Source organism: Simochromis diagramma, unplaced genomic scaffold (genome assembly GCF_900408965.1).
Source record: "Simochromis diagramma unplaced genomic scaffold, fSimDia1.1 OVJJ01000216.1, whole genome shotgun sequence".
NCBI classification, from domain to species: Eukaryota; Metazoa; Chordata; class Actinopteri; order Cichliformes; family Cichlidae; genus Simochromis; species Simochromis diagramma.
The window spans coordinates 3,196,594-3,211,975 of record NW_024386883.1 but is presented as its reverse complement, the minus strand read 5'-3'; the positions used below and the strand labels follow the sequence as shown (position 1 = coordinate 3,211,975).

At 42.4% G+C, this 15,382-nt stretch overlaps 2 protein-coding genes across 5 annotated transcripts in view; one reads left to right on the top strand and one right to left on the bottom strand.

Annotated features, from left to right (window-relative positions):
• Positions 1-908: 908 nt before the first annotated feature.
• Positions 909-8,361, top strand: zgc:165604 (uncharacterized protein LOC792578 homolog). The gene is made up of 7 exons (XM_040033057.1): positions 909-1,605; positions 2,424-2,584; positions 3,429-3,495; positions 3,582-3,713; positions 5,002-5,157; positions 7,810-7,932; positions 8,012-8,361. The coding sequence occupies exons 1-7, from the start codon at positions 1,512-1,514 to the stop codon at positions 8,212-8,214; spliced, it is 936 nt and encodes a 311-aa protein (XP_039888991.1). The 5' UTR covers positions 909-1,511; the 3' UTR covers positions 8,215-8,361.
• Positions 8,362-9,462: 1,101 nt separating this feature from the next.
• LOC120734309 (pecanex-like protein 3) overlaps positions 9,463-15,382 on the bottom strand; it is a 30,891-nt gene continuing 24,971 nt past the window's right edge. For all 4 annotated transcript variants that reach the window (XM_040033053.1, XM_040033052.1, XM_040033055.1 and 1 more), the window contains exons 31-36: positions 15,231-15,378; positions 14,901-15,131; positions 14,516-14,790; positions 14,265-14,434; positions 13,738-14,144; positions 9,463-12,848 (exon numbers count right to left, since the gene is read on the bottom strand). In XM_040033053.1, coding sequence (XP_039888987.1) covers positions 12,708-12,848; positions 13,738-14,144; positions 14,265-14,434; positions 14,516-14,790; positions 14,901-15,131; positions 15,231-15,378 — 1,372 coding nt within the window. In that variant the 3' untranslated portion in view covers positions 9,463-12,707. The remainder of the gene's footprint in view (positions 12,849-13,737; positions 14,145-14,264; positions 14,435-14,515; positions 14,791-14,900; positions 15,132-15,230; positions 15,379-15,382) is intronic.

Below are 15,382 nucleotides of genomic sequence, written 5' to 3'. Positions count from 1 at the left end.
GTGTGTGTGTGGTAGCGGGGGGAAAAAAGAATGAATCGCTGCACATCTGTGTCTAATATCTGTTCCCTATCATCACCTTCATCCTTCGAAGCATTTCTATCTCAGTGGGAGTGCCTCCATCTGAAGAACTTAATAGTTTAATGATGCCATAAACTTTGTAGTCCAGATCTTTTTCTCCCTTCATATGTTGGTGCTGTTCTGGGTGCGGATGGTGTAGGCATTTATTCAAATCCCCATGGTATCACAAATCTCTCTCTCTCTGCATATATATACATACACATACATGGAGCACCACTCTTCTACAGCCCATCCGATTTCCACAGCACAGTTGGGTCTTTCTCCATGAACCATCACAGTGAAACATGGCAGCATTTACTTATGTTCCCATATGAATTCCATAAATGTGACAACAGTTTATATGTTTAGACGACGACTGCAGAACGTGCCCGGCAGATCGACTTAGTGAGTCATTACTTAGTGAACACATTTTATGTAAATACATCAAAGAGGAGCTCTGGTGGATTTTTATTTTGCCTGTAGGTCATAACGGAAGGATGTCATCATCTGATGACTCTTCTAGTGTCAAAAACATGCCTCTGAACATTTCTTTGCACCACTGACGACCTTCATTTTTTCTTGAAGCCTTGAAGCTGTAAATAACCAGATGATGCAAAATGTTAAAGCTGTTTTTTTGGCCTCTTACCACAAGGACAGAGAGTGTGGATTTTTGGCTTTATGGTAAAAACAAAATGCCCAAAAGCTTATTTGAGACAACACCCAAAAGTCTGAAGCTCTTCGGTTGTTTGTCTGAATCCAGGCTCGGGCCTTTCTGTGGTCTCATGTCTGTGTGGGTTATCTCAGGTACTCCGGCCTCCTCCCACATACCAAATACATGCGTGCGTTTAGGTCAATTGGTGATTCTAACTTGACCAGGATGGGTTCACCCTGGACAGGTCTCTGTATTTTGACTGAAATCAGCTCCGGCCCCCTCAGAGACCCCGGATTGCATAGATGGAAGAAGCTGTATGGATTATGAACATAAATGAGCATTATTTGCTGACAAATGAATCCATTTTAAGAATATGTTCAGTTAGTTTACTATACCTGGTGCACGGATTGTTTCACCTCTGCAAAGATGAAACATAAGATGCTCCTGAATTTGGAAAACAACCATGAAGGTTTGACACTCCCATGGCCGCACCATGTTGCTTACCTCTTGCTGAATACATGCACGTTGTAGCTTCTGCAGCTGCAGTTTTCGTCACGCTACACTAACTAATTAGACTACAAGCTCACGCTGTAGGTACCACTGTAGGAACAGCTAATAGGAGCAGAAAAATTCCTTGTGCACTCGCTTACCTGACAACCTAATTAGAGAAAATTCTCCCAGCTGACAACGGGACAGAGACAGAGAGTGAAAATAACAGGGAGGGGTTGATCGCAGCACTCGATACATTAATCATGCATGCCTGGGTTTTTTGGGCCACCAGCTTGGAGACTGTAGGGATGAGATGACTGCCTCTCTGTCTTCCCTAACAGCTATGGGTGCTACAGGGAGATGGATGTTCTGGACCTTGTGTGTGTGTTTCACCGCTCAGGAGAACAGTGAGTAGGCCTGTCTTAAGAAAAGATTGAATTATTGCTGCTTTAGTACACTGCAGCAGCTTCGAGTGTTTGAAGGATTTGCAAAGTTTCACGAATGTTTGCTGCGACTCTGTGATTCTTTGCACGGATATTGCTAAGGCAGAAGGTTCCTTCTCCAGTGTAAAAGGAGACGTGACATGAATAACCTAAAACCTTATGAGTATTTAGAAAGAAGCATTTAAGCTTTTCCAGACAGAAATGTAAGACTGTGGGCGACCTCTTGATGCATGCGTGGACTGTTCGCTGTATACACATGCACAAATTCATCAAATGAGATGATATTTATTTAGTACGAGCTACAGGGGCTTTATTCATGTTAGTGCCGTTATTAATCAACTGCCTCTAAAGCGTGACCTTTTAATATTAATACAATACAGTATGTTTGACATTTTGAGTCTTAATGAAAGTCTCTCTTGAGGCCAGCATTTTCAGAACTTGTGATCTACGTAAAAACAACAAGAGAAATGACCAAACACATCCTAGTGAAGTGGCCTGTTGTTCTTCTCGTCCTGTGACGGATCTGGCTCAACCTCAGAGCTGTCAAGTTTAATTAACGACTACTGTGCTCGCTCAATTCCCACGCACACAAAAGGGCCCGGGGATGGCACAGAGGAGGAGGGAGGAGGTTCATTATTGCAGTAATGAAGGGGAGAGTGAGGCCTGGTGCTGTCTGCACGTCAGCAGAAAAACAGCAGATGGGTGACGATAAAACAAGAAGAAATACCTGTGTGATGTCATAGGTATGGCTCGTCTCATTTGAATCTTTTCCCCCCTCCTAGCTGCGCTCAGGGTAACCATGAGAGAATCCAGTCTGGAGGTGGCTCGAGGGGATTTTGTCGTCCTGCCCTGCTCCTTCTACACCTCCGCCTCCAACCACCTCTCCAGACTCAACATCATCTGGACGCTGACTCCCTTCTCCAGTCCAGAGGCCCCGATACAGGTGTGGCAATACATCTGTCAGGGTGATGCCTTGCAATTGCATATTTTAGCATGGCTGTAGCTCATGGGGTGGAGCAGGCGATCTGCTAATTAGAGGCTTGGCGGTTAGGTTCCCTGGCTGCTCCCGTCTGCATGCCAAAGTATCCGTGGGCAAGATACTGAAGAGAAATGTCTTCACACAGAAAGAACAACCCTGTAGTGCGTCACATAGAAAGCACTTGAGAATGAGGCATGTTGTATAAAGCCTTTTGAGTGTTCAGGTAGAAAGGTGCTATATAAGTTCCAGTCCATTTATATTCTCTACATATCCTGTTGTGTTCGAGTAACGTTTGTTTTAAATCAGTTTATTTCAAACGTAAGGCACAGGGGCCAGAAGTGGCCCGGTAAACACTCCAATCTGGCCCCCTGGACGGCTTTGGAAAATGTGAAACAGGGAATAAGTTTTACAGCTTTTCCTTCTGGCAAAGGTCTTCCCAGTGACCATTCATACTACACCACACACACACACCAAATCCAAATTTTAAAAAAGGACATTTTCTGTGAATTAACAAAAACTTTGTTTCATTGTTACAGGACAAACTGTGAAATGAGCTTCCAGAACTTTTTCTGCACATTTTCTACAATTTAAACCTAAAACATCGATCTGACTGATTTTTTTTTTCACTTACTGCAGCAGCATTTCTTTATTGGGTAGAAAAACTGAGGCGTACCATTAAAACTGCAGTTATTTTCTTATATATCCCCAGGATTAAACGCGTAGCTAAACATCTTTACACTTAAGATCAAAGTGTTTGTGGCCCACAATGTAAATGGACTTTGACATCCTTGTTTTAATTGATTTCCAGGTGATTGTGTACGATCACGGGCAGGTGATTGAAGACCCCTCCCTCATTGGCAGGGTGGGTTTCACAGGTAAAATGTAAGATGATCCTCTTTTCATAGATGAAACTTGATACTGAAGACAGACAAAAACATTATTTCATGTGCTCCTTCTGCAGGTCTTCCTTTGAGTGCAGATATCATGCTAAACGACACACGGGTCTCAGATGCTGGTATTTACCGCTGCATGGTTAACAACCCACCGGAGATTACAGATCCCGGCATCGGAGAGCTGGTGCTCAGTGTTCTGGGTAAGTTATTCGCACATTATGACCATTTACCAAAGCAGGAATTGGTGATCCATTTGTCTTTTTTTTTCTCTGTGATTCTGACTATGACATTTGTTGTTTTCCAAACCAAATCTGCCAAAACTGCTGTGGATTTATTTGTAGTGCAAATACCGAGGAGCCAAACAGGTTAGGTTAATTAAAACATTTGTAGCCCTGCCGACAGCAATCGTGGTGCTGCTGGTCGGTCTGTTTTTTAGTTCAGACTCACACAATTTTCTAGATACAATCACGCGGCCGAGGGGAGGTTTCCTAATGACTTTGGTGGCTCTGTGACTTTTCCTCCAATGAACAACCTCCTGGGAAGATTTCTATAATATTTGGCAACACACATTCACACAGCTCTTAGGGTGAATTCTGCTATCTTAGTTGATAAACAGAGTTTGTCTCTGGTGTGAATCGGCTGATAAAGACATAATGTTGTTCAGTGCTTTGTTTGAAGCAGAGCGCATCCAATAAAGGAAAAATATTTTGAAACCTTATCAGATCTCATAATTTTGACAGAGAATTGCACAATCCCTGAAGGTTAAAACTGATTTGGGAGAGCTGCTATAATGTGAGTGTAATGTGATAAAAGGTTTGTCTAAAGTAAATCCAGCAGTTCCCATGCTTTTGGGGACAAAGGACGCATAATCTGAATAGAGGTGAAACATATGCTTAGAAGCACTTTTGTTCTTGGAAGTCAAAATTTCAGCTCATCTCAAATTTTTGAGTTATGAGCCTTAATTTGCTCAAACTTCTAAGTCAAATTTTTAAGATAACTCAAACCTTTGAGACAATAACCTGAAATTCTGACCTATAAATAGCAACATTTTTTTTCCAGTGGCAGAAATAAGCTTCTACAGAGCAGAGCCAGGCAGAGCATAATGAAGCACGAGCATGTTCTGTTGTTACAGCAACATTACTTGTTGTAACAATAAAACAAGACTATTTTAAACTGTGTTGTCACATGTTGATATGACAACACAGTTGACCACAACCCCCAAAACATACACCATTAACTTTAGCTGTAATACAGATAGAAAGCACAGATAATGTGAAATTTGGAATGCTATCCCAGAGGCATACATTGATAAATCCATTTATACAAGAGAGTTTAAATGTTATTGAGTCAGCGGTTTACCAGATAGTTTAATTTTTACAGACCATCTTTCAGCTTTGCTTCTAAAAGCCACCGGCTTAAAAGTTCAAATGTGGGTCGTCTCGGTTTGTATCACATCTTTTAAGAAATTCATCTGTGGGTCATCTATAGTGCCGCCTTCGCTGCCTGTGTGCCAGTGGGATGGAGACATCAATATGGGAGGAAGTGTCAGGCTGTCCTGCTTGGTGGCAGAGGGCATCCCCACTCCAGAGATCCGCTGGAATAAACTGAATCCAGATGAAATCTCCCTTCCCATCAACATGGAGAGTCAGTTACACACACACACACACACGGATATGTATTAAACTTAAAGCACCCCTTGAGCTGAATCAAAATAATCTTGTGTGCAGATCGTTATTTAGATCTTAAAGTCCAAAAGGAGTCAACTAAATGACCCTAAAATGACGCACAGTAAATGTTTGAATTTAATAGTGCAAGTGAAATATGATGGATATTATAATTGACTCCATTATAGCGCAATAAGGCTTCCGGCTATGACAAGCAGATTTAGTGCCTATTAAAAAGTATTTAACCACTTGGTGACTTTTTCACTTAAGGCAAAAACACACACACATGGGTCTGCTATAGAAAAAAAAAGGAAGGCGTATTAAAGTCATAAGTGTTTTAAAATGAAAGTGTATTTAGGACTGTTTAAATGGAAGAGAAATTTAGTATTGCACTTCTTAGAAAAACAAAATCGACTATTTAAAGAAAGGATGGACTGAATTGGAGCATCATTAGCAAATATAACTTTAACTTTAGTCTCCAGTGTATGGGATAAGCTTTTTATTTCAGTTTTTCCCCACAGAAATAATTATGTCACTCAGCATGAGACCTGTGGCTAAAACACGAGTTTTACCAGATCTGGTACAAAAGAGCTTTTATCAAAGATCTTTGATTTAAAAAGAAAAAAAGAAAAAAGCTTTTCTATATAAACACTTGAGTGGAAAGAAGTGTCATCATCATGAAGGTTATTCTCCCACTAATGCATATCATTAACTCCTGCTTTGTGTTTTGTCCTGTTTGCTGTCTGGTGGTTTCCAAATGCTCACTTTCACTCACTCCCTCACTGGTTGGAGCAGATGGCTTCTCCTCCCTGAGCCTGGTTCTGCTGGAGGTCTCTTCCTATTTATAGGGAGCTCTTCTTACCCATTAGACTGCTGGGCTTCTCTCCCCAATACTGTAGGGTTTTTTCTTTAAATGTAAACTTCCTTGAGATAACTTTTGTTGTAAACAGGTGTTATATAAACCGAATTAAAGTGAATTTAATAACATAAAGCAGTCAAGTGCTCTTTAAAAAGAGCACTGATGTGTTCTTGCTTATTTTCTCTCAGGTTAAATACTCATACATGACACACGCTTTAGATATTAGCGTTCACACATGTGCAGGTGATCCTAAATGCTCTAAATTATTGTTTTTTTGACAGTTTTTTCTACTCTTAGGAGGATATGATAAATATGATTACCTCGCAGCCACAGGTACTCGGTATAGTGGCCCCAACCCACCAGCTTGTCAGATCTTTTGCTTCTGATGGGCACCCAATCAGGAGAAGGTTTCTTTGAAGTAGTGCGGAGATCCTCAAAGAGAGGGAAGCTCAGTTTGTCCTCTTCAGATGGTGGATGAAATAAAGCCATTTATAGGATCAATAAGGATTATTTTGAAACATGAATAATGCAAAGAGTTCAAGCTTAAAAATACATATTCCTGGAAATAAGCTTAATACTCCACTTAAAAATAATTAAAGGAATACCTAGAAACACAACTGATCTCATTGGGGGGAAAAATCATGCCGGATATCTATATTGATGTGGACCGGGTAACAGAAGAAAGGATGCCACCTTGTTTGATGGAAATGAAAATTATTAACCTACAGAAGACTAAATTCAAAGACAAATTCAAAGGGATCTCCTCCCAGATCTGGACCAGGGCATCACTGAGCTCTGGACTGTCTGAACTGCACCCTGGCAGTGTCGGATGGACTGAAACATAAAGTCCCAGAGGTGTTCTATTGGAGCCAGTCAATGATATCAATACCTTAATTCTCCAGAAACTGTCTGCATTTTCTCACCACGTGAAGTCGGGTTATTGTCATACACCACAAGGAACCCAGGACCCACTGCACCAGCGTAGAGTCTGACAATCCAAGGATTTCATCCTGATATCTAATCAGAATCAGAATCAGAAAGGGTTTTATTGCCAAATGTTGAGCAGGTTTACAACATTAGGAAATTGCTGCGGTGCTTCAGTGCAAACATACTGTCATAAATTACGCTAAAATAGACATGAAAATAAAAATAAGAATAAGAATTAAAAGTGCTAAGTAGATAGATATATACATGAGTGCAGGTGGTGAGGAGATGGGTCTGCTGATGCTTTAAGCACCTTCTACGGCCCTGTCCTGCTCTCCTAGAGTAACTGCCTGTCTCCTCCATGCTCTTGAGACTGTGCTGGGAGACACAGCAAACCTTCTGTCAATGGCACATAGTTATGTGTTATCCTGGAGCAGTTGGCCCTGACCCTAGGGGTGAGTATTTCCTAATACTCACCCCAGCTTGTCTGACACCACCAACCACTACTGAAAACAGTCAGAAAAAATGAGAAGGACAAAAATGTCAGAGTCCTCCACCATGTAAAACCATTCCTGTCTTGGTGGTTGTCTTATTGTTGGCCTTCAATGCCCCTGTTGTTATTGTCATGAACAGCAAAGCAGCTGAAACCGATTAACAACCCCCTCTGATACTTAACTCACCACATCTATATCCCAGAAAGTTTAACTGCCTTAACGCTATATTCTGATTAAAAAGTGTTCCTTTCTAATTTTTTAGCCATTATATAATGCTGGAAGTTTAATATATATATTAAGCATGAGATTTGTAAGACAGCACAATCACCGTCATACTCGTCTTCCTCTCTCTAAGGTGAACTGTCAGGCTCTGTTCAAATTGTCAACGTGTCCTCTCAGACCTCCGGCCTGTACCGATGCTCCGCCACGAACACCCTGGGAACAGAGAACTGCTACATCAACTTATCCATCTACAGCAGTAAGATCCTCTTTGTGCACCCATAACCCTCTGCCAGTTTTTATGCCCTGTGATAAAACGTTCTTGTATTTCTGCCCAGCCCCAGACAGTCCCTCTGGTGTACTGCAGGGTGTGCTGCTGACCTTGTCTATGTGCCTGCTGTTGCTGGCTTTGCTGGTGCTCGTTCTGTGGCTCCATCACACAGGGCAGGATGGGAGGTTGAGGAAGGGGAGAGGAGACAAGGATGAGTTTTATAACGAGATACGGTACACGCCGTCCCTGATGAAACGCTCTTTTGTTTGATTTCTCAAAGACTTTCGGGACTTTTTAATGTATCCATGTAAAAGATGTCTGCAGCCCAGACCAGTGCTCCCTGAATGTTACTCCACAGCTGTAAAGCATCAGAAACTTTGAAATAAAAGTGGAATAAATGTTCTGAAAGGTGTGATAGCAATGCGTCTCATTTATGCTCGTTTCCTCCAAACCAGCTTTTAAAGGTAACCATCAATGATCCCCTCAGCTTTAACCAAAGACAAAAAAACTGCACTCAAAGTCAAGTCACCATCTTTCATGTAAGTTTTCCCTGTTTTTGGTCATAATTCTGAGCTAAGCTCTTACCTGGCTTCTGCTTCACATGGACCTCGCGAACAAGAGTGGAATCATCTAACTTCTCAATAAAACAAATACCTACATTTCCCTGAAAGCGTCAGGCGAGAATATTTATGCACATTATCAGAGTCGATAAATTTAGGTTGCCAGTGGGAAATGTCATTGGGTTTTCAATCCAACTCCTCCTTGTAAATCTCTTGAGAAAACCAAGCATTTCCCTTGGACGTGAGGTTGAACTGTTCAGTGTAAGAGGACAGCGACACTGCAATGCTTTTAGAGCATTTTTTGGCTTTTGAATATTTTCAGCAGCCACACACTGGCCACTTTATTAGGTATGCCTCACTAGTATTGGGTTGGGATCCTTTTACCTTCAGTGCTGCCTCAAATCAGAAGGTGCTGGAAACATTCCTCAGAGATTTTGGTCGATGGTGACATTACATCAGCACATAATTCCAGCAGATTTGTTGGCTGCATATCCATGATGTGAATCTCCTGTTTCACCACATGCCAAAGGTGTGTCCACTGGATTGAGATCTGGTGACTGTGGCAGCTGTTTGAGTACAGTGCCATAGTGCTGGAAGCACTGTGGTCAAAAAGGGATGAGCACGCTCCGCAGCAATGCTTAATTGGTACCAAGTGTGCAAGAAAATATCCCCCACACCCCTCCACCACCATGCTGAACATGATGCTATCATGTTGTTTACACCAAATCCATTTTTCCTTGGAGACATTTGTGTTAACGAGAAGTTAAACAGATTACCCGATGAAGTGGACAGGTGAGCGTACAGTTTAATTAAACCCAAGTGCCCGCTCAGTGGTGCTGTTTTTACTGTAGCATAAGGCTTTAAGCTGCTAGGACAAAGATTGAAAATCCTCCAGACAAAAACAACAGCAAAAAACAGAACAACAGGACAAATGCCAGAAAATAAAATCACACAGCAGTTAATTTGCAAACAAAGACAAAAACCTTTAATTTAAATAGGAGGGAAAAAAAAAAAATCACATAAAAAAAAGAAACTGTACAGAACATTTAACATTGACTTAAAGTTCTTAAATAAAAGACCCCGCCCCTCCAAAAGTAACTAAAAATAACAAAACTATAACAAAGTGGGATGGTGTATGATACATTTTTGTGCAAAAGAAGTATGAACCAATTCTTCCCAAACTGCACATCTTGATGTGGAGAGGGCGCCTCTCTCCACTCAGGTGTCTTTCTACAGGTAAACACGAGAGTCCCTCCCCTAAACATCAGCATAGTGTCTTTGATGTAAAAAGACCCCCCCCCCCAAAAAAAATCCAATAATAAAATAGATTTATATTTTAAATATATTTATATACCAAACATGCTGTACAGAACGTCAGAGATTAAGAAATCCCTTTTTTGGACACTCACATCTGTCTGTCAACTTGTGCTTCCCCGACTCCAACTAAAAGGAAAAAAAAAAGCAAAACTGAACAAAAGTCGAGCTCCCCGTCGTTTAGAAGTAAAATAAATGAAAAAAGAAAAACAGAAAACAGCACTGATCAGAAAAGTCTCTGTTTTTCCTGAGTTGTGGGAGTTTCTAATGCAGTTTGAGATGGAAGCTGACACACTTTTACCTGTTTCTTCACAGCCACTCGAAAAAAAAAGGAGAAAACCCCCCCCCCAAAAAACTAAGGGCTGCTCAAGAGATTAAAAGAAAGGGGGGGGGGAGGCTGCTGAGCATTATCTTCTAAAAAGCTTAAAATGGCTAGACGGGGGGGGGGAGACACTGCGCAGGAATAAAAATTGCCTTTAACAGCATGCAGGACATCTCTTAAAAAGAGGGACTAAAAGGGAGCATCTATTGTAAGTCTTCCTGCAGAAGCAGTCAGTTCCTTTCCCAGTTATACACCCTGAGAACACTGGCCTCCATCCAACTTTCCAGCAGGGAAGGTGGAAAAAAACAAAAACAAAAAAAACCCAAAACCCAAACAAATCATTTATGAGGAAAAAGCAGCATATGGCGATTCATGCTATGGCACGAGGTCGTTTAAGAATTCTTCACCCAGTGCGAAGAGCCGGAAACCGTCGGGGACAAAGCCAGTGGACCCGGGGAAGCTTCTGGGGCTAAAATTTTTTGACAGAACTGCAAGTTTTTCTTTTATTTTTTGTTTTATGAAACTCTCCCGTTTTCTGCTTTTCACAGTGGTAAAAAAAAATAAAAATAAAGGCGTGGGAAAAGAAACAAACTTAAAGCGATTTCAGGAACACTTCCAGTTATGTTCCACACTTAAAAATAACCAAAAAGAGCCGTCGGTGAGATGGTGCAAACGTGACGACACCAAACAAACTGAGGGGAGGGGGCGGGAGGGTAGACAGAAGGCAGATTTCCAACTCAATATATCAACACACCATATAGACAAACCCCGTTAAAGACATCTGTAAGACATTATTAATCAAATAAATATTCCACCTTTGCTTTCAGTATTTATTCAGCTTTTGTTTATTTCCAACTAAAACGCTGGATTTAACTGTTGTAGAAACAGCAGTAGTAGTGGGTATTATAGTAGTAGTAGCAGGAGATGCAGAAGCAGTAGTATAGTAACAGAAAGGCCCAGACTGCAGGCAAAGAGCACACTGGGGATACGCTGATGTATCAGCCAATCACATGGTCGGTTAACCAGTGGCAGTGGCTAATGGTTGTCGGTAGTGTCACATCAACAGCATGATGGAGGAGGAGAACTTAAAATAGTTTCATAATGAAGACGTCTTTTGTTTCCCTGGTGCAAAAGGAGGATAAGTAACTTAAAAAACAAAAGAAAAACAAGCAGCTAAAAATATATATGGGTATCAGACAAACTGTTATTTTAGACATCAGTGCATCCCTAGCAAACACAGCTCTCCTCACAAAGCAGCCTGGACCCCGGCTATTCAGAAAGCCATGAGCTGATTGGATCTGATCAGGGAGGACATTAGTGATCAGTAATCCAAAGAAAACAAACTCAGTGCACATTCCACACCGAGGGATTCGTGAAGATTCAAGTAAAAAACAAAAAATAGAAGACATTCCACTCACCAAAGCCAAAAAAAAAAAAAGAGGATTAAAAAAAAAAAGTTCCTTACACTCCCAGTTTGTGAATTTGTGATCAACACAATTTTTCACAGATTTGACTCGTCCTCTGTTTGATCCTGATTAATGGAAACCAGCTCTGTCTGAAGTTCTCCAGGTTGCTAGTCAGATACAGGACTCCACGATGTCCAAGCCTACATACGCTGTAAACTAGCAGTAAAAGCACCACATGTCAGCTGGGCTGGAAGGGAGTTTGTTTTTTTTGTTTGGGGGGGGTGGGGGTGTTCCCTGAAACTTGCTCCGAGACAGAACTGTTGATATAGTCAGGCACCTCTGCAGGAAAATGGGCCAGAGTACAAGAATAATGTTTTCTTGTTTTATTTCTTCTTCTTCCTCATATAATATGTGTATTTGTGCAGGGGAAAAGAAGTGGAGGCTCCTGCAATTAGCCAATATGTCATGTGAAATATTGTTTGATGCACAACTGTCCGGCGAGGATGGTTACATGTGGGGGGAAAACAAAAACAAGGCTTATTGTGGTCTCCACGCGTCCTTTAGTTGCACGTACAGCAATGTGCTGGTCCTTTTTCTTTTTCTGGATTTATTATGAGGCCCCCCAAACAAACAGAAAAAAACCTAATGCTGCTGCAGACGTCAAGTTAGAGATTGTCCTCTAGTCTCCAGTATAGAAAAATAAACAATCCTCAAGCAAAATATCCCTTATAATTTGCACTGGCCTGTCTGGCCTGTCACTACTTTTACAACCAAATGGTTGGCTGTAGAGACAGCGAGTGCTCAGTCAGGAAAAGAAAAAAATGTAAAATTAAAAATGAGTACATCATCAGGTCTTACGAGTTGTGATGAAAGCTGACTTTGGAATAAACAGGTTGGCTAAAATGATTTCATGGTCTGACGTGCATCAGCTCAGCATGCTATGTTTAGCTCTCTCTTGACTAACAAGAAGAGTGATGTGTATATTCCCAGATCCACGCTTGATTCAGAGTGCCATCAGAGGACTTCCAAACTGTGGCTGGGCTGAGTTAGTTCAACAACAGTTCATGGAATGAGTCCCAAAGGCTGGAATGAGTCCGGACTGGACCGGTCCACATTCGACTGCGGTGTGCTTTCACTGTAGAAACTGTCAATAGTGCAGACTCAGCGCAGGTGATCAAGTAAAGGCAGCTCTGTGGATTCCTCTCTGGGAGTGGGAGGGTCCGGGGATGGATCTGTCGTCTGAGTGGCTCCCAGTGGATCTTGCGTTAGACCGGCCTCTTGTAGGGATGCAGGAGGAGCAGGCTGAAAGAGACAGATTGATAATAAGAAGACGATTAAGTGCGTTTATCAACAGCATGACCAACAAGGCAGGCAAAGAAAAGCCCACTGCTTCATATTCACAGCTGAACAAAACAAAATGATTCAACGTGCTGTCAAAATCTGTATCATCGAGGTCCAAACAAAAGCAAATCAAGTCATTCACACAGGCACAGGTACAAAAAGGACGTCCCACTGAGGAATCTGGATCATGATCTGAGAAAGCATGCCATATTTATAAACCACTTCCTGTTTGAATTACTGAACAACAACAAGCCACTCACTGCATATGTGCATCTGTTCAAATGAGCTTAATGCAATATCTCAGTAGGTGTGACTATCGTCTGCTGTCTGCTTACAGTCTACTGTAAAGACATCATGTAGGCAGAAATATAACTAAAGATTTACTTCATTACTGATCAATCTATCAGTTCTGTTGTCTCAGAACTCCTCAGACATTTGGTCTGGTAAACACTTTAAAAAAATGCCCTGAGTGGGTTTGAAGAGACATTAAAATATTTTAAGGAACAATTTTTGGGGGTTAACATAAGCAAGACTCAAATCTAGGAAGCAGTAACCATAGAAACACAGCATAGTCTTCTTAAACTCCTCTTTTCCATTTTGTCCATGTGCCTGATTATTTATTTTAGCATATTGCGAATACTCAGTTGTAAGCAACTCTACAAAAAACACTGATCTGATAAAACAGAATGGTCTGAGTGGATTTACTAACAACAGGAGGGCTATATTTGCTGGATTTGTTTGATTAATAGAGAAAGAGTCAGGTGATTTATGAGTCAGAGTGAACTGAGCGTGAGTATCTGTATTTCTGGATCTTTTTAAAGAACTGAACAACTATGGACAGTCTCCTTACCTGTGTGCGTATGGTCTGTAATGGTGCTCCTTCCCCCTCCGTTGCAGCTGGTCCATTAAAGCCCTTCCTCCCTGAAAAACTCCACTTGCTAAAGTGGCTCTCATAGTGTAGTCCGCTGCCCGGGCCAAGGCCAGCCCGCTGGCCCATTCTGTGCCCCGAGCTCTCCAGGAGACTTGCTGGGCAGAAGCGCTCCGGGCCTGGCAGAGGTGGAGGAGCCACTGAGCTGCTGAAGGAGAGCTGGGAGCTGGACAGCTGCTGGCCCAGGAGACCCTGGATGGAGGATGTACGCTGTAGGGATGAGAGAAGTCCTGCCTCCATTCTGCCCTCTGACTGGCTGAGCAGAGCTAATGGGAGAGGCTGAGGGTGGTGATGCCAGCTCTGGGTTGGACCAACAGGGTTGTCTGTGCCTGAAGTGTAAGAAAAAAAGCACTTTTAACTCCTAAAAATAAAATACTTGCAATACATTTCATCTTCATGTGACCATAACAAGCTAACAAAAACACCTCCGTTTCTGTTTCGGTTCTTACCCATCGAGGGCTGGACAGTGGTGATGTGTGGCTGTGGAAGGCTGGAGGCTGGTGTACTCTGGGTGGTGTGAACAGCTGGGTTGGTGGAGATGGAGGTGGAGCCGCCTCCACAGTCTGAGTCTTCTATGTTCCCCCCGCTGTTGCAGCCAGCCCCGCACCCTTTCTGTAACCTGCAGGGAGACATATGTTACAGTTATGTTTACCCTCTCTTAAAGCTCATGTGTACATTTATTTAAGCAAAGAATTTGCACCTGTCCCAGCTGCTGATGAGCCAGGTGTAAATGTTGTGTGGGCTGACTGGTCCTCCCCACACAGAGCGGAGCTGGCTGTGTTCCCCAGCATAAGAGGTTGTGAGGGGGGACACGTAGATGGGGTAGCCGATGGGCTGGTCGCACGAGGAGTTAATCATATTCCTCAGCGCTTGTTTGGCATTTTGAATGCTTCCTCGTTCGGGGTTACGGTTGCGCAGGAAAACCAGCTCCTGCTGCTGCCCCGCCCACAACCCACGCACACACTCTCTGTTCACCTATGGAGGGCAGAAAAAAGAGAGATGAGGATCTGACAATGCAGGCATGTGATGAGTCAGAGACAACAAGACAAAAAAAAGAAGAAGTGCTAAACGTAACAAGCTGCGACCTTGATAACTCTGAAGCTGAGGAATCTCTTGTTAAGCATGATGATCTTGTACTCGTCACTGCCGTCATCCATGATGTGGCGCAGTGCTAGGAGTGAAGGCATGTTTGCTAGAATAGCGCTTCGCCACACGGGGTCACCCTCGTGTGATATCAACATCTTTTCCTCATTGGCAGTGATGGCGTCAAACAGGACCATAGGATCCTCGTACTCATCTGGAGATGTAAAGTGATCCTGAAAGAAACACAGATTATACAAACAGTCTCACTTCAGTATAAAAAAAAAAAAAAGAGTAAATATTGGCACTCCAGCACTAGTTTTCTTCTCTGGTACCTGGTGCAGTTTGAGTGACATCCGCACTCCTGGTGCTACGACCCGATTCAGCAGGTCCATATCCGCAAACACCCACTCGTCACGAGGAGATGTGATGCGGAAGTCTCCCTTGAAGAGTGCATGAAGGCCATAGAGAAACGGTTCCAAGCTGT